Source organism: Panthera pardus, unplaced genomic scaffold (genome assembly GCF_024362965.1).
Source record: "Panthera pardus isolate Hobbes unplaced genomic scaffold, ASM2436296v1 HiC_scaffold_22, whole genome shotgun sequence".
NCBI classification, from domain to species: domain Eukaryota; kingdom Metazoa; phylum Chordata; class Mammalia; order Carnivora; family Felidae; genus Panthera; species Panthera pardus.
Window position 1 is genome coordinate 24,706,704 of NW_026526788.1, and position 23,773 is coordinate 24,730,476.

At 37.1% G+C, this 23,773-nt stretch overlaps 1 protein-coding gene across 1 annotated transcript in view; it reads left to right on the forward strand.

Annotated features, from left to right (window-relative positions):
• REEP3 (receptor accessory protein 3) overlaps positions 1-23,773 on the forward strand; it is a 96,953-nt gene that overhangs the window by 27,821 nt on the left and 45,359 nt on the right. Inside the window, exon 2 of the mRNA XM_019444300.2 lies at positions 13,362-13,434. Within this exon, the coding sequence (XP_019299845.2) occupies positions 13,362-13,434 (73 nt within the window). The remainder of the gene's footprint in view (positions 1-13,361; positions 13,435-23,773) is intronic.

The following is a 23,773-nucleotide window of genomic DNA, read 5'->3' on the forward strand; positions in this document are numbered from 1 at the left end:
GCTGGTGGGCAAGGGGATAAGGAGGCCAGCTATTGAAGTCTTCAAGCAAGGAAGTACAGCAGGTATATTAGGAAGACTGATCCGACAGTGGAGCCAGAGGCACGTTTTGGGAAATTATCCAGTAAGTCAGAGATGCATGAGCCTAAGGGTATCGCTGACCACTCCCAGTTTGCACATAGAAAAGATGTACCTTGGACTCTCACCAAGGAAAAACCAACAGGACTGGGTTACAGGTTGGATGGAGGGGAAAGAGGAGTCAAAAATCCATTGTAGAAATGGGTAAAGGGGGTTGAAGGGTACAGTCTTCCAGTTATAAGTAAGACATGAGGATATAATATACAGCATGCTGACTATAGTTAATAATACTGTATTGCATGTTTGAAAGTTACTGAGAGTAGGTCTTAAAAATTTTCATCATACGAAAAAATTTTTATAACTCTGAGTGGTATTAGACTTACTGTGATCATTTTGCAATATATACAGGTATCAAATTGTTGTGTTGTACATCTGAAACTATTATGGTATAGGTAAATTACTCCTCAATTTAAAAAAAAGAAAGGGGGGGGGGAATTAAACATTAAAAAAAAAAATACTATCTTGATACCAAACCTGGACAGGCCAAGTGAGCTGAACCACTCCAGACTAGCAATATAGAAAGACTTTTTCATAGCAGCTTAATATAAAATGTTTTGTAAGTTCTTCAACTTTACAAAAGAATATCACTATCATTATAATTTATGGAGTAAAATAAGTATTTTAAAAGGTTTTTTTTTTTCCCTGAAGAATTTCATGTGGAATTTAAATTCAGTGGTACTGGATTATATGGGCATACGAGGATAATACATTGATTTCATCCATAGTCTAGAGGGAAATACAAAGTGGACTGAAATTAACTTGCATATGTAAACTCGAAGTATGATGACTGTGGGATTGTACCTCGTGTCAGCAGTGGGGATGAACACACAACAGACCTGGAAATTGTGTTCTTGTTAAGTTCTTAAGGTTAGTCGCTTTCTCAGAAGTCACTAGGCTGGATAGCATCTGTGCCTTTTGGGGGGGTGCCCTGTGTTAAATCGTAAAGCCCTAGGTTCTGTGGCACAGCTAAAAATCCCATGTCCAGAGTCTGTGAATTGTCTCCTGCTAGTAGTGTTGTTAGGTGAGACAGAGACTGTTACTGATGTGGCTTCCAGTTGGTGAAGATAAAATCCCCAGCGGAAGATTTGGTATTCCTCTGAGCTGGTGACATCATCCCCAAACCCAGGATTCATTTTTGTGAGGGATAATGAAGTCCCAGGGATTTACTGCCCATTCCCCCCACCATAAGAAATTAAACTATGAGCGAACTAAAAATAGAAGAAAAGCTAATCTAACACCAACGCAAACTTATTACCAGGGTTCACAAATACCCATGTTCATATTAGCAAAATTCATAAACAAAATCAAAAGACAACATACTAGAAAAATATTGGTTAAGATATAAAGTAAACAAAGGAGGGCCTAGAATCAGGAATACTTTAGTAGTAGCGAGCACACCCACCACTCAGATCTTGGTTTCAGATACATTTTCCAATAGAAGGAACCAGGGCTCCTTGGCAAAATAGCTGATTCTAGGAATGCGGCAAAAAGTATTGACAAGATAAGCCTGGACTATCTTGCAGTGCCAGAAAGTAGCAAAGTGCTCAAAAAAGATAAAAATAAGAACAATGATGGTATGTTAAAGGGACATAGGAGCCAACTGAAAGAGATCCCAATGACCAAATCTAGAACAATTTGAGCATCACAATAAAGCAGTAGTGTAATAGAACCCAAAATGTACAATAAATATCTGTGAGTCATAGTGATATAAATAATGATTGAATAAATGAATGGAGGAAAATAGAAAAATCTCCCACACAGGGGAATTCCAAAGAGTGTATATAGATGCTCTGCTCTCAAGGTGGTGGAACATAACTTGCCACTCAACGAGCACAGGATTTACATAGTGACTTTCTTCCCAAATGTATGGTATGGGAAGTGGGGCAGGATTTTGGAGGGGGTTGGGGGTGGGGGATGGTTATAACTGTCCTGAAAAATACTGCTGCAATCAAGTGATCAAGGTTAACATCATAAATGATTAAGTCATGCTGATTGTACATACTCTTGATATGTAATGAAGATGGCGTATCATGTTTGTGATAAACCCCCCAGAAACCCTTATCCCCAATCCAATCCTGACAAAAAACAAAGGAAGAGTCCCAATTGAGGGTCATTCTAAAAAATATTTGACCAGTACTCCTCAAAACTGTCAAGGCATCAAAAATAAGAAAAGCTTGAGAAACTTTCTAAGGAGCCCAGGAAGACCTGATCAAATGTAATGTGGTAAATGGGTGGGATCCCAGATGGAATCCTAGAATAGATATATGTAGAAACTGAGCAAATCTGAATAAAGTATGAACTTTAATTAATACTAATGCATTGTTAATGGTTCACTGTTGTGCAAATGTTCCATTCTAAGGTAAGATTTTAATGGGGAAACTGCATTGTGATATATGGGAACTGTCTGTACTATTATCACAATTTTTCTGTAAATCTAAATCTCTATTAAAATTAAAAATTTTTAGAAAGTTGAAGACATTGTGACATTCAGCCCTGATTATTATGTCTCTAAACAAGGGCATTCTTATATAGCTTCAAGACTAATATCCTCCCAAAAATGTAACATTGATGAGATATTAACACCAAAAGTACAGTTCATATTCAAACTGCCGACATTGTCCTGATAATGCCTTATGTAGCTGCACAGTTGTTTGTTTGCTTGTTTGTTTGTTTGTTTGAAAAACAAAAACAAAAACAAAAACAAAAACGCAGGGCTTGAACTCCTGACCCTGAGATCAAGACCAGAACTGAGATCAAGAGTCAGACTCTTAAATGACCGAGCCACCCAGGTGTCCCTGCACTGTTGTTCTTAATCCAGAATCCAATCAAAGATTACACACTGCACTTAATTGTCATTTCTCTTTAGTCCCTTTAACATACAGCAGTCCTCTGATAAAGAGGAATTTTAACGCCGCTTTCTTTAGAATTGATAGATCAATTGCCCTTTGTTTAATCATTTGTGTGTGTGTGTGTGTGTGTGTGTGTGTGTGTGTGTGTGCATGTGTATACACACACACATATGTTTTTTTGGTTTTTTTTAAGGAGCAAAAAGCAAAGTCACAATTGGTAGAGACTATACTATTTCTCAAAAACAGGAGTAGGGTCATCTAAAACTGCTTCTCATGAAACAATGAATGATGTTTCATAAGAGGCAGAGGGCTTGGTAGTACCAACCAGCCAGCATGCTGGTTTTGTGCTGTCTTACTGACATCAGAATTAAATTAGGTGGTGGTGTAGTTCTTGCAGCACATGTTTGCTTGCTTTTTCTGCTAGTGAGTTGTCCAAGATAGTATAAAGTTCCCCCTCTAATTTTCTTATACAAAGAAAGTACTTAGACATCCTCTAATCAGTTGACTATCTCAAGAGAAGAGAATATAAAGACTATTTAATTCTTTCATGTTTAAATTACAAAAATGACCAGAACATAAAAATTCCTGTTACTCATTCACTATACAAAATAGGGAGACCAAACCATGCAACCTCATTAATGAGAAATAGTAACATGTAGGATGCTTATGAAAAAGGAGGTATTCTAGTTCTAGGGAAAGGCATGAGGAAAAAAAAAATCACTGAGTTGGAGATACTGGAAGTACTGGAAAGATTTGGATGAATGAAATGAAGTGGTTTAAGAAATATAAAAATATAATGTTTTGGGCACCTGGGTGGCTTAGTTGGTTAAATGTCCGACGTTTGATCCCAGTTTAGGTCTTGATCTCAGGGTCGTGAGTTCTAGTCCTATGTTGAGCCTACTTAAAACAAAACAAACAAACATACTAGAATGTTTTGATTTCCAAATCACTGCAAACTTAGTTTTAATTAAAAAGCAATGGGGAGTTCACAGATGTATCTTTAGTGCTAGAAGACAGTACCTGGCACATAGGATGCCATCAGTGATACCTGTTTTTGTGTAATGGAGAGGAATTAAAAGATTATTTTAAAGCAGAATATTAAATTCACCTTAGGGTGGGTGGAACCTAGAAGAGTTGTCATGTGCATCTGTGAGGTGACCATAGTTGACTGCTGTGCAGTCCAAGCTACACAAAGTGTCCAAAGGGAGGACTTGGCCACAATTTTATTTTTTATTTTATTTTTTTGAGAGAGAAGACGTGAACAGGGGAGGGAGAGAGGGAGAAGGAGAGAGAATCGTAAGCGGGCTGCACACCCAGTGTGAAGACTAACACAGAGCTTGATCTAAAGACCATGAGATCATGACTTGAGCCAAAATCAAGAGTCGGACACTTAACCGACTGAGCCACCCAGGCACCACTGGGCAGCAATTTTAGATCTGAGTGCAATTCATGGAAGTTCACTTCATGGTCATGTAGTGCTGAATGAACTGCACAGAACAAGAGAGAATCCACATTTACGGATTTCCGTAGTCATTTTGAGGCATGTATTTTTAAAAAGGAAATTTTCCCAACATTTTCAAAAGTGGTTTGGGATTTTCCTTCAATGCAAGCTTTTTTAAAACCTTAGATTACAACTGAACTCTTGTTATTAGTGTCGATGGAGCTAATGCTAAGTTTGGGTTTCAACATACCCTGTGCTGAAAGGCTGAATAAAGAAAACCGTTCCTCTTGAATTAACAGCTAACATAAGAGTGGGGTTGGTCAGCTCATAGGAGTGATTCTTAACCCCATCTAGTATAGTCACCTAACCAGTTTGATAAAAATTGGAGAACCTATAAATTTAAACTAAAGATGCAGGTATTCCTCCATGTAGACTTTGTACACAACCAAGAAATGTGTCTCTGAAATCTTTCTATATATGAGAGTAGTATATTGATGGGTCACAATTTCTTAGGTAACTTCTGAATACTGACTTCATTCAACTAATGTTGAGGATCTGCTTGCTATGGGTTATAGATTACATGAAGTAGGAAGTTGTTTTGATTTTTGGTGGGTTTTTTGTTTTATTTTGCTATGGAGGGAAGAGCACAACTCTTAAAATTAGAAGTTTTGTGTTTCTTATGTTTTGGCTTTGACACTTGCTGGGTACTTAATTCAGAACTTCCTTAATATCTCCAAGCCTTACATTTATCATCTGCAGAAATAGAATAATACTTACCCCACCTTGGAGTTTACTTGTAGTGACACTCAGAAAAATTACACTTGGTAAACTGGGGAATGCTGGAGATTGGCTCACTTAGTTACAAGATGACAGTCCCCACATTCTGTGGAACTCTGCCCACCGGATGCAAGGTTACTTGAGTGCTTCAAGGGTCTTCAGCCCTTGGTTCTATAGTGTACTGAGTTCAGCATTCTTTTTAAACAGTTTTCTTTGGTTTGGGTCTACCACATAATAGGCTCTAGTGGTGGGAAGGGATGGGAGTGGCTAGGGGAGATGAAGTCTGATTTGCTTGTGGACTGATTTCTGTCCCCTAGTTTATCTTTAGCTTTCCTTTTAAAGTAGAAATGAGAAGCTCTGGGGTAAAATTAGAAGTTTAGCTCTGACAACATGAAAATTCCAAGCTTCCTAGTGCTTGATGACTATAATTAAAACATGTATAAAGTCTTTCAGAGGAATTTTTACTGTCTTTATCTCTCCTTGGCAGTTTTAAACTTGTATCATTGGTTACAGAATTCAGGATCTGAGGTTTTCTTCTCATGGGTTTGACTTTTTCTTTATGTAATTTTCATAATTCTCTTCAGGGCTGTAGTTACCTGATGGCCACTTAACTGTGTTTTACTGAATGGGAATTCTCTACTAGCCAAGATTCTTAGCAATAAATCTTTCTCAAAATTTGTGTAAAACAGAGTTGTGTATTATTCTGGCAGTGATCATGCACAAACTTTGATGGCTGCTTTAAACAGCAGCATAATGAGGGATGCCTGGGTGGCTCAGTCATTTAAGTGTCTGGCATAGGTCATTTGGCTCAGGTCATGACCTCACGGTCATGAGATTGAGCCCCACATCCAGCTCTGCACTGACAGCCTAGGAGACTGCTTAGGATTCTCTCTGCCTCTCCTTCTGCCCCTCCCCTGCTCGTGTGCACATGTGCATGCATTTTCTCTCTCCCTCAAAATAAATTTTTTTAAAAAATACTGTTTCTAGGATACCTTATCAGTTAAGATTCTATTTTGGAAATTCACAAGAGTCTTTGTTAATATTAGAGATCTAATAGTCAAACAGAATTGAAGTGAATTATGGTAAAGGGCAGAACACTTTTTTTTCTTTTTCTCTGTCTTGCATGAAACCCTTTATAAACTTGGTTGCCATAATAGCCTGCCTTTTATTTACTTCAGTAAATTCGGTGAATTCCCTCTACATACAGTGTTTCATGGTTTTTCTGATGGAAAGATACTGTAGTTTCCCTTGGCTAAAACACATATCCAGTGGTGTGCTGGTAATGCTTACCAACTGAGAGAAAAAGGTCTGATTCATATCGTTTGCTAATTTCCCTGATGTGAATTCTCCCCACAATAATAGCCTTTTCAAGCCACCAATGTGAGGTCACTGAATGTGGAGCTGGGAGGAGAGACACATGGTGCAATGAGCATTTCCACCATACAGACGAATAGATGTAAATAACTTCAAGACCACATAGTAAAATGTACTAAGATGATTGGAAAATGCGTAGTTTGAATATTTACTGTCGGTTTTTAATACGTCTTATGTATTTAAGTTACTTTACCATAGGATACACAGGAAACTATTTGCATGCCTATCTTTGGGGAACTATGTGGTTTCAAAACAGGAAAAGACTTTTACTTTGCTTTTTCATTCTTATGTTCTTTAAATTAGTTACTGGTGTTAAATTTATGAGCAACAACAAACACAATATTAAAGCAGCAGCTCTCTGGGTGATTCTGATGTATGTCTAAGTTGAGGAACTACTAATGGTTCTCAGCCACTAGCTTCCTAAACTAAAAATGTTTTTCTTGGTTCTCTGGCACCTTAGAGCTGATTTTGCGCTTCATCGCAGTGATGATTATATCCTATTAATTTACATGCTCTTATGTTCTTCAGAATGATTTGAGAACTTTTTTTGCCAAATGTAGATGTTAAAATGCAAAGAAAAATAAGAGTTTCACTGCTAGAAAAAAATTGCAAAGTCGGAAATCAGAATTTGTAAATACAAATATGCCAATCTTAAGGTTCGCCATACTTGATAATCGAGTTGAACAACAGATTTTTTGTTTCTGAGCTTCCTAGCAATCAGGGATTGGGAGGAGGGAGGGCATAATATTTTTACCATCATATTCTCCTAGAATGCTAAGCATTGCATTTACTGAATTCCAAAGTAAATCACATACATGAAATTTCATGTAGAGGGGTACTCATAGACAATGCCCTTAACACATTCCTCTAGTATTTATAGCCATGGGTTTCATATGGCTGTTTCCTATACCTCAAGAAAAAAAATTTTTAAACCATAAAAATAGGTTCTTAATTTTTTTTAATGTTTTTTTTGAGAGAGAAACAGAGTGCGAGCCGGGGAGGGGGAGAGACAGAGGGAGACACAATCTAAAGCCAGCTCCAAGCTCTGAGCTGTCAGCCCAGAGCCGGATGTGGGGCTTGAACTCACAGACTGCAAGACCATGACCTGAGCCAAGTCACATGCTCAGCCAACTGAGCTACATAGGCGCCCCAAGAATGTAATATTAAAAAGCATCTCAGTTGAAATGACTTTTCCCTTAAAGGAGAGGTTTAACAGTAACCTGATGGTCAAGCTTGATTCAAATTTGGAATGACACCTCCTAGAGGAATAAAGATTTAGAACAAGGCTGACAAAACATGGCAAATAAGTCTACTCAGCTCCTGTCCTTTGTAGGTGTGAGTTTATGGTGCTGTGTTGAAGAGGACTCTGAGACCAGGGTCAGCAGAAAGGAGTACAGTCTGTCTGGGTTACAGGAATGGAGAACAGCAGAGAAACTTCTGTGTGTTTGCCATCCTTATGCAGGCTATCTTACGTAAATTTCACCGGTCTCTGTAAAGTGGATTGCAGACAAATGCAGTTTACAATCTTCGATAAGGACCTGGAGTGTTATATTCTGTGTCGCTTTTTGAGAGTATATATGGTATCTGTGTTAATTGTGACTAACTCATGCTAACAGCCTGGTGCATTTATCATCATTCTGGTTTTTGACTCTGTAGTTTATTTTGTCTATTTAATATTTGGTATCCCATTTTAGTTCATCTCCAGTCTGAGTTGTTTTCAGTTCTTTCATCTAATAGAACATCATCATTACTGTTTGTTTGTTTGGGAGTATGATTCTAAAAGCAGTGAAATAAGGAGAATTTGTCACGTAATTCCTGTGGGAGCATTATCTTGTTACACATTAGTATCATGTAGTTCCTATTATTGGCAATGAGCTACTTGTTGCACTTACTTTTAATGAACTACAACAAATTCTTTTATGTTATTAGAGAGGAAATTTATTATCTAAAGACAATCTCAGAGGAAATTAAAATAGTTCAGAAATGTTAATATCATTAGCTATAATATTTGGGGATTTTTTTTTTTTTTTTTAGTAATGATACAGAAGTTAAACTAATGTCATACACCTTGTAAGTTTACTGGCTCTCTCATGCACTCTCCAAAACCCACATTTAAAAATTAGTGTTTATTTCCTAATGACATCCTAACGTGGAATAACTAGGCCAAACTATTCTTTAGAAGAGTAGCATCAATTTATATTCTTATGGGGAAATTACTCATTCAAGGACTATTTTTAACAGGCTTAGAAAAAAGTCACATAGATAGTCAGTAGACATTTTTTTCAGCAGATGAACTGTGTTTTTCTAAGATATGGATTAGAACAATCATACAAAAACAATAATACAATGTATCAGCCTCAGTATTCACATCTGTAGAATAGGTATGAAAATAGTACCGGTCTCTGGGTATTATTGTGAGAATTAAGTGCAGTAATATATGGAAACTGCTTACTATCCTGCATAGTATAAAATGTCAATAATTATTAATTATTAGTAGTCATAGAAAGATGGTTCACCATAGCGTTAATTAAAATAGTAGTAAACATAGGAAAGGATTTAAATGATTTTCATCCGTATGAGTTAATATTATACCATGTCTTTTTTTTTTTAATTTTTTTTTTTTTTACATTTATTTATTTTTGAGAGACAGAGACAGAGCGTGAGCAGGGTAGGGGCAGAGAGAGAGGGAGACACAGAATCCGAAGCAGGCTCCAGGTTCTGAGCCATCAGCACAGAGCCTGACTCCTGGCTCGAACCCATGAACCGTGAGATCACGACCTGACCTGAAGTAGGACACTCAAACTGACCCACCCAAGCGCCCGTACCATGTAGTTTTTTTATGTTTATGTATTTATTTTGAGAGAGCACATGTTGGCAGGGGAGGGGCAGAGAAAGAGAGAGAAAGAGGGAGGGAGGGAGAGAAAACCCCAAGCAGGCTCTGCATGCTGGCCTAAGCCAAAAACGAAGAGTCGGACACTTAACTGACTGAACCACGCAGGTGCCCCATACATACCATGCACTTTTTAAATGACATTCTTTAAGGATATGTAAAGACGTAACAAAATGGCTTATAATATCACGTTTACTGAAAGAGTATATAGATTTTTATCCTGCCCTAAGATGTCAGTTAATTATGCTTAAATTATGTTTTAATTAGGTTATAAAATATTGTTTCTAAAATATTGTCTTTAAATATGTTAATTATATTTTAAAATAATGTTCTTTAAAGAGATCATAGAAAAAACTGGAAAATGCCAAAATGCTAAGGATTAATGTTAAAGATTTTTTTTAATTATTTTTTTAATGTTTATTTATTTTTGAGAGAGAGTGCAAGCCAGGGAAGGGGAGAGAGGGAGAGAAAGAGAAGGGAACAGAAGATCCAAAGTGGGCTCTGTGCTGACAGCAGAGAGCCTGATGTGGGGCTTGAACCCACTAACTGGGAGATCATGACCTGAACCAATGTTGGACACTTAACCTACTGAGCCACCCAGGTACCCCAATGTTAGTAATTCTTAAAAGTAGATGATAGGTATAGGGAAGTTATATTAATACTATTCTGTTTCTATACTGTAGTTTTCATTTTTCATGATTTCTTAAAAGAATGACAATAAAGTTTAAATCCTTGGAATTAGTGTTTTGTGACTTGTTTAGATGTAAATTAATCCCTTGGCCAGTTTTGTTATTAAAATTTTATTGGTACTTGAAGGTTTTTTAAAGCATTTAAGAGAATGATAGGTCAGGGGTGCCTGGGTGGCTCAGTCGGTTGAGCGTCCGACTTCAGCTCAGGTCATGATCTCATGGTCCGTGAGTTTGAGCCCCGCATCGGGCTCTGTGCTGACAGCTCAGAGCCTGGAGCCTGCTTCAGATTCTGTGTCTCCCTCTCTCTCTGACCCTCCCCTGTTCATGCTCTATCTCTCTCTGTATCAAAAATAAATTAAAAAAAAAAATTAAAAAAAAAAATTCAAAAAGACTGAGAATTCCTATTCCCCAAGGGTCACCATTAATACCTTAATATATGGCCTTCTTTTAAAAAAAAAAAAAAAAAAGAGAATGATAGGTCAAACTTGAAACCATTTGATAAAAATTATAACAAATACATATAAATATTTGGAATGGCATTTAACAGAAAAGATGGTTCATTCAGTAATGGGATTACTTAGTGATTTTTGTCATTTTTTTTACTATTTTACATCTTCTAAAAATTCTACAGTAAACTGTGTTTAGAACCTTAATAAGGAAAAGCTTTAATCAATATTTGATGAAATCCAGATAACTTTTATGCATTAAGGATATTATTCTAGGGGCGCCTGGGTGGCTCAGTCAGTTAAGCGTCCAACTTCGGCTCAGGTCATGATCTTAAGGTCCGTGAGTTCGAGTCCCGCGTCAGGCTCTGTGCTGAGAGCTCAGAGCCTGGAGCCTGCTTCAGATTCTGTGTCTTCATCTCTCTCTGACCCTCCCCCATTCATGCTCTGTCTCTCTCTGTCTCAAAAATAAATAAACATTAAAAAAAAAATTAAGGATTTTATTCTAGTACTAAGAGCACTCCTCCTTGTTGCTTCAGAGACTGGTCTTTGAATACACTGTTCTTCTTTCTCTAGGACAGTTTTGGTGAATGATGGATTTATGTCTGAATATCTGTCCAGAAAATAGCTATTTCAGGTATTTTCTACATATGAAATACGATATAAGGGCCACCCCTATTACTACATTCTCATAAAATTTCCTTTTTAAAAAAAGGTACAGAATTTTCAATATAGCCAGTGTTCATATATAAAACTTTACCTTAGTGGGAGGAAAGGGTATCATGAGTATTTTGGCAAAATTTTCCCTCTTTAGGCAGAAATAAGATTAAGAGGAAATGAGTAACTATTTCTTCCTGCCTCCAGAACTGAAACAGTATTCAAATTTATGAGTGAATTTTATTTGTAGCAAACACTTTCTTTATAAACCATGAGTTTATTTTGTAGGTGGCCTTTTAAAATAAACTATATGATTTTATACACTGTGCTCATACTCTGGCTTTATGCCCGACCTCCCATGTCGCAAACATCCAGAGTAAGACCCAATATTAAAGAAAATAAACCAGAAAAAAAAAAAACCTAGAAAATATTACAGATGTTAGTAATAAATTACTCAGTAATATTCACATTAGAGCAGTAATAAATTATAATAGTGGTGGTCCTTAAAAAATTGTCCCACTGTTTACTAAGACATTTAGCCTTTCCTGTGTTCCAATTGAAATACATTATTGTTTTCTACTCTTACAAGAGTGAGATGTTAGGGGATATTGTGTTTATTCATTTGACTGATTCTATTCAATACAGAGGTTAAAAAATAAAGGTAAAGCACCTATATGCGTTGTATAAACTAGCACCAAATCCTTACTATATATGAGAAAATACCTGTTTTGGAAATCACTTACCTTAAAAAATACAATCTAGAATATGCTAAAGGCAAAGTGATTAATCCTGACACATTCTAAAATTCAAAACAATTTAGGGGTGCCTGAGTGGCTCAGTTGGTTAAGAGTCTGACTTCGGCTCAGGTCATGATCTCGCAGTTTGTGGGTTCGAGCCGTGCATAGGGCTCTGTGCTGACAGCTCAGAGCCTGGAGCCTGCTTCAGATTCTGTGTCTCCCTCTCTCTTGGCTCCTCCCTCGCTCGTGCTCTGTCTCACTCTGTCTCTCAAAAATAAATAAATGTAATTAAAAATTTAAAAAAAAAAAAAAGAATACACACTATAGAATATTTGGGGGCAAAAAAATCCCATGATGTGTCACATGAAAATGCCAACTGTAAACCATATATATACTGTTATGCTACCTCTATGTCTATTCTTTCATTTTATGTGTGATTGTACATATCTGTTGGGTCTGGGATTTGGCGAAATAGTCTTCACAGATGGCATTAAGTCCTGTTAATGATTTAGGTATTTTATAAATGTTTACAGAGAGCTATTTTAATGCATGTTGTAATATATCAAGTATTGATAATTAGAAGCCAGTGCTTCTCAAAATCATGGAGTAAAGGACACTTTTGTATTACAGGTTGTGCGTGTACATACATGTTATATTTAGATTTTGGGAATGTTACATGTGGATAAAAAGTAGGATTGCATACAGTAAAATGTTGCCTGCAGTTATATCTGGGAGAGTTGGGACAATTTTTATTTTTGGTGATTTTCTACCTTTTCCAAATGTTCGAGGAATCATATTTTTTGTGATGAAAAAGGTTTTATTTTAAAATTCAAATATAGGGGCCCCTGGATGGCTCAGTCGGTTAGGCGTCTGACTTCAGCTCAGGTCATGATCTCACAGTCCGTGAGTTCGAGCCCCACGTCGGGCTCTGTTCTGACAGCTCAGAGCCTGGAGCCTGCTTCGGATTCTGTGTCTCCCTCTCTCTCTGCCCCTCCCCCACTCACGCTCTGTCTGTCTCTATCAAAAAATGAATAAACATTAAAAAAAATTTTTTTTAATAAGTAAAAATTAAAAAATAAAATTCAAATATAATTAACAGTGTTATTAGTTTCAAGTATACAAAGAGAAATTTTTTTTAAAGGTGATTTTCCCATGATACTATACCTAGAATATTGAAATCCTCTTTTCGTTACAAAAGTATTTTTACTTTGCTTTCTGAGCGGATTTAGTCTGCACAAATATGCATTTACACAAATTTATATTATTGCATATTCCCTATGTAGTTTCTGCTTTACTATTAGGTGAAATTTTCATGAGCTGTCAAAAGCATTGTTGTATGTGATTAGTCTCTCATTCTTTTTACTTTTAGGTTGGTGTTTGGAATGCTTTATCCTGCATATTATTCGTACAAAGCTGTGAAAACAAAAAACGTGAAGGAATATGTAAGTATAGTTTTATGAGTGATTGATTCTAATTTAATGTATCTGTGATATACAAGACCAGAAAATCATTATTTTAGAAATAGCTGGGATACTGTTTTTGGTTAAAAATATTACATGAATATGAGTTTAATGAAGTTAGTCTTTTAAAAATAATTTTGAATACAATTCCAAAGTGGAGTTTCGAAAAAAGTTCACTGTCAGTTGGTATTTAAATAAGTGTATGATCCAGTGAGTAATTGGATCTCTTACTCATTTTGTCTCAGTTCCAGTATAAGAAGTTAGGGGGCTGTCTGGTTTTTAGCCTTGTGAATTTATAGGTACACTGAGAGAGAACACAGTTCTTTCTTACTCCAAACCTTTTCCTTTTTTCATAACTGGTTTGTCACTTTTTAATTCATATAAGTATACAGATGTCTTATCACTGCTGACAATAGCAGTCTTTTTTCTTCTTAAATCAGACTCTACAGTTGACCCTTGAACAGCACAGGGGTTAGAGCCACCAACCTCCCCCTCCCCTGCAGTGGAAAATCTGAGTATAATTTTTTTTTTTAATGTTTATTTATTTTTTGAGAGAAAGAGAGAGTGTGTGAACAGGGGAGGGGCAGAGAGAGAGGGTGACAGAGGATCCAAGCAGGCTCTGGCGGACAGCAGTATAATTTTTAACTCCCCCAAAACTTAACTATTAATTGCCTACTGTTGATCAGAAGCCTTACCCATAAGGTAAACACATGTATGTGTATTATGTACTATATTAAAAGTAAACTAGAGGGGCACCTGGGTGGCTCAGTCAGATAAGCGTCCGACTTCATCTCAGGTCACGACCTCGTGGTCCCTGCATTCAAGCCCTGCATCTGGCTCTGTGCTGACAGCTGGGAGCCTAGAGCCTGCTTCAGATTCTGTGTCTCCCTCTCTCTCTGACCCTCCCCCACCTCTCTTGCAAAAATAAACATTGAAAAGAGAAAAGTAAGGTAGAGAAAAGAGGTTAAGAAAAATCATAGGGAAGAGAAAATACGTTAATAGGCCTGTAAAACAAATTTATGGGTAAATGGACCTACACAGTTCAAACCTGTGTCGTTCAAGGGTCAACTCTACCAGCCAATACATTCCTCCTCATTTGGAATGTTTGTCATACTGTTATTAAAGGAGATCTTTTTTTCTAAATCTGATTAGCTCTACAGTTTAAACACAGGGTGAATTTTCTCAACTTTGTGCCCATTTTTTCACCTATAAAGTATTATAAACCCAGGATAAGAACTTGTGTGCCTCTGTGTGTCTTTGTGTATATTTCTGTGCTTACGGTATACTCCTGTCTTCCCTCCAAATCTGGGTGATTTTGTTGGGAAAAGAAATAAGTACAAATTGAAAATGAAGTTTATATGAGAAGCTCTAGTGATACAAAGATATCAGTGGGCACACAGATACCATGCCCTAAAATAAAAAGGAGGTAACAGTAAGAAATATGAAGGTATAATAAATTATAAATAAATATACAAAGCTATAAATAAAGTATGTAAGTTATAATAAATTATAATAGGCCTGTCATTTATAAACTAATGCTAAAAGAACAGAAAAGATGGTGTTTAGGGATTAGCCTAAGAACCATTATAAAATATTAATTCATTTCTTTATTTTTTTAATTTTTTTTTAATATTTGTTTATTTTTTGGGAGAGAGAGAAAGACAGAGTACGAGCAGGAGAAGGGCAGAGAGAGGGAGAGGGAGGGATACACAGACTCGGAAGCAGGATCCAGGCCCTGAGCTGTCAGCACAGAGCCCAACACGGGGCTCGAACCCATGAACCATGATATCATGACCTGAGCTGAAGTCAGACACTTATCCAACTGAGCCACCCAGGCACCCCAATCCATTTCTTACTATGTGTCACTTTAACTTTGTTAGTATTATCTTTTAGAGACTTAAAAACATGGGTTTCTGTGTTTGAGTCCTTAATAAACACTCAGATTTTTATTCCTGTATTATTCTATAAATTTGGGATGAATAAGAATGGTTCTAACCCTGAAATTTTAATTCTACTTCATAAGTTAAAGATAACCTTTGGACGAGAATCCAGTAACATTCTTATTGAAACTGATGGAAAAACTAGGGAAGTAGAAAGGCAATTGGTTTGATAATTACATGGTAATCAACTCTCCACAAATGAAAAAGCTAAAAGCAAAAATGGTAAGGCATTGAAACAGAAGGCAGGGCATTTGCTTTTGACAAGGAAATGTGCTACAACTCGGAAGACATGGTGACCAAGTTGACTGCCATCAAGGCTGCTAGAGAGACCAAGCTGAGATATCATATTAAAACATTTGCATTTATATGATTTCCTACCAATTTCAAAAATACTTTTATATATTATTGTTTGCAATAGCTACTATAACAAAATGCCAAATACTTACTGGCTTAAACCAACCCAAATGTATTTATTCTCTTACCATCCTAGGGAACAGAAATCTGAAATGGATTTACAGGGCTGTACTCTTTCTGGAGTCTCTAAGGGAAAATCTTTTACCTTACCTTTTCTAGCTTCTACAGGCTGCCTGCATCCTTGGCTAATGGTTCTATTCCTCAGCTTCAAAGCCAGAAACGTTGAGCTGAAACTTCACACATTTCCATCCCTCTAGTTCTCTCTTCTGCCTCCCAATTCCACTTACGGGAATGCTTATGGTTACCTTGGGACCACCTGAGTAACCCACGATCTTCTCCGCATCTTAGGGTCAGCTGATTAGCAACCTGAATTCCATCTGCAGCCTGATTACTCCTTTACCATGTAACATACTCACAGGTTTTAGGAATTAGGTAGGACATGGACATCTTTGGGGTAGGGAGACATTTTTCTGCATACCATAATATCTCACTGGTCCTCACTTCAAAAATAAATAAATAAATAAATAAATAAATAAATAAATAAATAAATAAATAAATAAAGTCAGGGAGAATGTTTTGATGTTACAGTCTCGGAGAAATAAATTGACTTACCCAGGGTAACATGGAACATTAAGGCAGGAATCATACCAGATTGGATATGTTGTTACAAATATTTCATTCTGTCTCTTCTACCAAAAGTAGGTGAGGATTCTAGGTTGTAAAACAGTTTTCACAACCAGCCAGTGGATGTGCTTCCAAAGTAGACCTCCAGGAGCCACAAAAATAAGGATATTTTCAAAGAAGGGCAATGAGGCTGTTTAACCAGTACTTAGGGCAGGACTCTTACATATCGAAATCAACTATGATCAGAACGGCTAAAGATGAAATTAGGTTTTGAAAGGGTTGGCAGGTAACTATTTCCAACCTAAATTTAGTTGTTTTTTGGGTTTTTTGTTTTGTTTTGTTTTCAGTTTATTAATTTGAGAGGGTGCATGCACGTGCCTGCACAAGTGAGGACAAGACAGACGGAGGGGGAGAATCCCAAGCAGGTTCCACGCTCTGTGCTGGGCCCATCGCAGAGCTCAGTCTCACAAACCTCGAGATCATGACCTGAGCCAAAATCATGAGTTGGAAACTTAACCCACTGAGCCACCCAGGTGCCCAAACCTAAATTTACTTTTGACAAAATGTTTGAATATTATTATCATGCTGAGTCTCACCTAGCCTTACTTTAAACTTTGATTATAACAGTTTTATTAGAACTCTGTTCTCAGAAAGTTTTCCTATATAGTGATCCCATCCTAATTGATTTTGTTTTGCATATGGTAATTTCTTAGTAAAGTTAACCTTCATATTTCCCTATTATATTTTAATAGCCTTTTATATTATCTGATATTATATTATTTGTATGTGTATTTGTCCTCCCCACCAGAAACAGCTCCATAGAGTTTGGTTGTTTTGTTAATGGAGTTTGGTTGTTTTGTTAACTGATACATTTCCCTACCTAGAACAGTACATGGTATATATAATAGGTACTCAATATTTTTTAAATGAATGAGTGAATGAATGATTAAGAAAAGGAAGAAGAGTTGAAGAACATGTACATTTCTTAAGGGGATTAGTCTAGGTTCTCAGCTTTGATTCTGCTGGGTTAAGGAGTACACAGTCCAGTCTGACTTAACCCAAAGCTCAGTGTCTTTGTGGTATTTCGTTGTTACCTAAATTCCACTGATATCTACTTCAAAATTGTTTTCAGAAAGCAAACATTTTAGATTAATTTACTTCTTTCCACCCTAACTACTACCATTCCCCTTAAGCCTACAAACAGTAGATTGCACCTGATAAAACAGATGCTGTGCTCAAATCAAAACAAATGGAAAGTGCTGTGTATTTTGGCAACCTTCCTTTCTTCCTTTGCCTATTTTTAAAACAGAGCTTTCCTAGGATATAATTTCCTGTATAGTGTGGCTGATATGGCCTACTTAAAGTCTTTCAGCCTTGCAGTAATTGAAATGTAAACTTACTGAAGAATTAGTATGGTTTTGCAAATTTTTTTAGGCTTATACCATCTCGTGACTTGAAAATAGAGTGTTTATTTCCAAGTCGTGTGTAATTGCTGTAGCTTTTCTAGGAAACCGTGTTCTTATTCTAAGAATGTTGGAGAACGTGGCAATGAAAAGATTGGCTAACAGCACTTAAAAATCAAAATCAGACATTTGGTCTGATCACAGAGATTTACTGTGAGCAAGAACAAAGAACAGGGAAAATTCTGGGAGATTACTCTTTTAAAGGCTTAGAAATAGCCCTCTACGGATGCCTGGAAGGCTCAGTCAGCTAAGAGTCTGACTTCAACACAGGTCATGATCTCATGGTTCAGGGTTCGAGCCCCGCATCAGGCTCTGCACTGACATTGCAGAGCCTACTTGGGATTCTCTCTCTCTTCCTCTCTCTCTGCTCCTCCCCCACTCACACATCCATTTTCTCTCTCAAGATAAATAAATAAACTCATTAAAAAAAAAAAAAAAGGAGCTAGCCCTCTAAAACCCTATTGACTTGGTTTTGAAAGTGACCTAATTTTTCCTAAATACTTGGGTGATATGAAAATGAACAAATATACCACATACTAGCTTTATAGTTCTTGTCAATTGGTAAAATCTGAAGTTATTTACTAGTTTTAGAGTGGATATAGAAGGGAAAAAATGCAATAAAGTACTTTTTTTTTTATTGTCAAGAAGTGTTCCCCAGCCATCTTTTCATATTTTGGATTAAAAATACTCATTTGATTCAAGGGTTTTAATTTGGGAAGTGTAAAGGTTAACCCACTGATTGAGATGGAATTTTTGAAAATTAGTCTTGTTAGACCACATGTTTATTTGTTTATTTTCCACTTTGATCTACTTTTAATTTAGCTTTTGTTTTTATCAAAGCTGTAATTATTTAAATTTTAAAAATCAAATAGTTTCTAAGGCTTATTATGAAAAGAACAATTCCCCACCTTCCCCATCCCCATTTCTCTCTAGAGGCAACTACTTTCAGCTCTTCTAGCTGAATCCTTTAGTATTTATTTCCATATCTAAATGACATGCTTATATTACCATTTCTTAATTTTTCAGATGGGCATTATCAGTTGACTTCTTGCTATCATTAAGGATGATTAATAGTAGTTATCACATATAACTATACACATGCATATTTCCCTGTCCATTATAGCCTCCCAGGGTCATTACAGTGTAATTTGTATTGGATCAGTATTCAGTATTTGCATTACGTAGGCTAAGTTAGAAAGAAAGAAGCAATAGACTAAACAAATAAAGAACACAGCACCTAGAACCAGGCTGCCAGGGTTAACATCCCAGTCCTATCTGTTACTAGCTATGTCATTGTACAAGTTATCTGACTTTTCTGTGCCTCAGTTTCCTCATCTGTAACATGAGAACTGTTATAGTACTTAGCTCCTCAGGTGGTGGTGAGAATTACATGAGTTAATGAACATAAAGCATTCAAATCAGTACCTGACATAGAATAGTACCTGTTGTATAGGATTTTTCATGATAGAAACACTATTTGCATTTGGTCTCTGTGGTATCCTATCATTACCATTTTTTTTCCTGCACAGTGGTTTGTTTTCCCTGCTTGTTATTCATTGTCTTGTTTTCTGGTTTGTTGTTTGGTTGGTTGGTTTTTCACTTATGTGGGATTCTCTATTATTGCACATTTACACCTGAACTCTGCCGCAGTTGTGTGGATTTCTTCTCAGTGTATTATCATCCAATGGATATTCCAGACTAGCTCTTGTTTTAGATCCTCAGATTTCTTAATCTCCTGTTTTCCTCCTTTTTAAGTTTACTTCCTCATTTTAATGAAGTACATCCTTCCGGAGAAGACTGTGTGAAAGACAAATTTTTTGAGATGCCAGATTGGAAATAATTTTCCTTCAGAATTTTGAAGACATTTCTCCATTGCCTTTTAGCCTGTAGTGTTGCTGTGGAGAGTCTGAAGCCATTCTGATTCTCACCGGCTTGTGGGATCTTTTCCATGTGTGGAAAATTTAGGTTTAAAATTTCATGATTATGTGCCTTGGTGTGAATCGATTGTGGTAGATTTTGCTAAATCCTCCCCTTTTAACTTGGGAAATCCTTTGTCCTTCAGCTCTGGGAAATTTGGTTAAAATTTATTTCTTTATCGATTTTCTCTGCTTTGTTTTCACTGTTTGTTCTGTCTGGGATTCCATTTATTCAGTTGTAAAGCTACTTGGACCAATTATCTAATTATCTGATCTTTTTTCTTCTCTTTCCTGTCACTTTTTGTTCTATTTTATGAGTTTCTCAATGTCATCTTCTAACCCTTTAGTTAATCTTTAATTTCTGTCTCTGTGTGTTTAACTTCTAAGAGCTCTTTTTATTTTCTGAATGTTCCTTTTCCTATAGTGTTCTATCCTTATGTTGTTTAAAATAGCTTTCTTTTTGTCTATGTATATGAAAAATGGGGGTTTTTTTAGATATGTTCTTTCTGCATAGTCTCTCCTTTGACTTCTGGTTTTTGTTTGTTTGAGCCTCTGTCTCTCATGCATGATTTTCCCAAATGTTGGATAATATTTGGTCCTCCACTCACATTTGAGTATGATAATCAAAAGCTGGTTACAAGGCCTGCACCCACGAAGAGGCTTGCTGAATGTCATCTTTACTGTAGGGTGATCTGACAAGGCAGCTGTATTTGTTCCCAGTGTTCCCGGTTGTACCACAAACCAAGTGGCTTAAAAAAACAGAAATATATTGTCTCACAGTTCTAGAGGTTAGAAGTGCGTAATCAAGATGTGGACAGGGCCAATTCCTTCTGAAACCTGTTGAGGAAAATCCTTTTCTTTTTTCTTTTCTTTTCTTTTCATTTCTTTTCTTTTAAGTTTATTTAAATAATTTATTTTGGGAGGGGGAAGGGATAGAGAGAGAGGCAGAGAGCGAATCCCATGCAGGCTCTCTGTCAGCACAGAGCCCAACACAGGTCTTGAACTCACAAACTAACTGCGAGATCATGACCTGGGCCGAAACCAAGAGTTGGATGTTTAACCGACTGAGCCCCCCAGGCACCCTGAGGAGAATCCTTTTTTGCCTGTTTGCAGCTTCTGGTGGTTGCCAGAAGTCCTTGGCATTCCTTACCTTCCAGGTGCAGCACTTTGGTCTCTTTCTCTGTCGTCACATGGCGTTCTCCTCTTGTGTCTGTGTATCAGTCTCTTCTCTCCTTCTTACAAGGAGCCAAGCATATTAGATTCAGGGCCCACTATACCCCAGCATGACTTCATCTTAACCAATTACATCTGCATTGGCCCTATTTCCAAATGATGTCACATTTTGAGGTACTGGGGGTAAGAACTTTGTATTAGCTCAGGCTGCCATCACAAAATACCACAGTGAGTAGCTTAAACAACACAAATTTATTTTCTCACAGTTGTGGAGGCTGAAAGTCCAAGATTAGGGGGCCATCAGGGTTGATTTGGGGTAAAGGCTCTTCCTGGCTTGTAGACAGCCATCTTCTCTCTGTGTCCTCACGTGGCCTTTTCTGGATGCCTGTGTTAAGAAAGCTCTGGTGAGTTCTTTCTTATAAGGACACCAGTTCTATCAAATTAGGGCCCCTTTATGACCTCATTTAATCTTAGTTTCCTCCATAAAGGCCCTGTTTCCAAATACAGTCACCTTGGGGGTTATGGCTTCAACATATCAATTTGGGGGAATCACGGGTCAGTCCGTAAGAGACTTCAACATATCTTTCTGAGGGAGACACAGTTCAAACCATTACAACTGTTCCCTGGGAAAATGATCAGTGTCTGTATGTTTAGATATTTTCTCTCATGTCAGAGTCTTCAGACAAGATTCTTCCATTCTGAAAGCTACTTGGTTTCTAGCGTTCCGGTGAGAGACTAAGGGTTGGGGGCTCTCAATATTTAATTTATAAACTAGAACTTAATGCCTACTCTCAACTGTGCCAGAGATTTGCAAATCCAGAGGCCCTTTGACTCTTCCCAGAGAATCAGCCGCAAGGTTCCTGTGGGAGGAAGGAGGGGCATCGCCTGACCGCGAAAAGGGGAGGGCATCTGGGAGCCTACCTGCTCCTCAGGCAGACTTAACAGCCATACTTCCTGGCTTTTGCCCTCGTGACCAAGGATTGTGTCACCAGTTCTTGAGCCTTTGGGGAACTCTGCAGTGTAAAGTTGGATTGCTTCTCAACTTTCCCACTGTCAGCTTAATATCCAATTTTCTCAGGCCTCCTAACTCAGGTGCTCCTCTTCCACTTCCTTCCTACCTCCCCAAAATTCAGATTGCTGTCTTCTTTTCTTCATTCTTCTGGACTTGTCTTTTTAAAAAAAATCACGTTTACTGTTGTTTTAGTGAGATTTGTGGTAAGGATGCAATTAAATGTTTATGTGCAGTTTATCAATCTTTACCCAGATTCCCAAATTGACTGTGTGAGTGGAACACTTCTGGTTGAAATATACTGTGATATCAAATATAACTTATCATGAAATAAACCATTATTGTTGGTTTTTAAAATGTGCTCACATAGAAGACAGATTTAAAGTAGTAATAGATACCATTTGTTTTAGATCTTTGACAACAATTTTGAAGTTTAATTTTAACTGACATACAGGGAATCCATGTGTATCATGTCTTGAGTTATATGGTTTGTAAATCAAGTATTGATACATAAAAATCATAATTTTCACTTAGGACAGTTGAATAAAGTCACTTGGGACAGTTTATTATCCTTTAATGAACTAAACCTACTTACTTTTACTTAAAGTAAAGCGGGTGACGAATATTGTTTTATAAACCTAATTCTTGATGTGCCAAGTTTACATATTGTATGTATAATACATATCAGTATGTAACTTCACTGCTGAAGTAATTGATGCTGTTATAATTAAGTGACTTATATCTTCCTTATGTTTTCTAGAAATGATTTCTTCATGATCATCTCATGACCATTACAGTGGATCCACTTTAGGAAACAAGTGTTAAATTTAAATAAGGTTATTTACTTGGGGAGGATGTTTAATGAACACCTAGCACGGTTTTTTTCTGAAATTTTAGAATGTGAGGGGCACCTGTGTGGCTCAGTTGGTTAAGCTCCAACTTCAGCTCAGGTCATGATCTCATGGTTAGTGAGTGAGCCCCGTGTCTGGCTCTGTGCTGACAGCTCAGAGCCTGAAGCCTGCTTCGGATTCTGTGTCTCCCGCTCTTTCTGCCCTTCCCCCGATTGTTGTTCTCTCTGTCTCTCTCTCTCTCTCTCACTAAATAAATAAACTTTTAAAATAAAATAAAATAAAATTTTAGAATGTGAATTAGAGCACCCCTTGACCTTTTATGAAGTAATTCAGAAGCATCCCCACAGTTTTCATGCTAAGATGCAGCCGGCCGACTGCAGCAGTCTTATCCTTTACTAACTTCCCGTGCAAATGCTTTGGAAAACATGCACAAAGGGGAAAAAAAAAAAAAAAAAACCACACAGTAACATTCAAACCTAAGAGGCTAACTTGGGCTTTTGCTAATGTCTAGGAAGAATTTTACCAACTGTAGTGCCAATGGAAATAGACTTTTTAAAAACAGGGACAGAAACCGTTGTTTCCATTAAAGGAAATGTTGTTAAGTAGTAAATTGGAGGGAGGCCTAGCCACCTCCACCCTAATCCCGTGATGGAACAGCTTAAAATCCGAAAAGCTACAGCAGCCAGAAAGGACTGCCACCACCCTCAGTGTGGGGAGAACGTGTTCAGAGGCTGCCAGTGTTCTGCTTCCCCCCCCCCTTATCTACTCACACCCCATAACCTCTCTGCTGTGAAGAAACCTCCAGTAAGTTACAAAAAGAAGAAATAACAACTGAGTACAAGGGAAAATCAGAAGTGCGGTACTAGATGAATTCAAAAATAAAAATGACAGTAATTCATATTACAATTTATATTCTGAATCACTTTGAAAG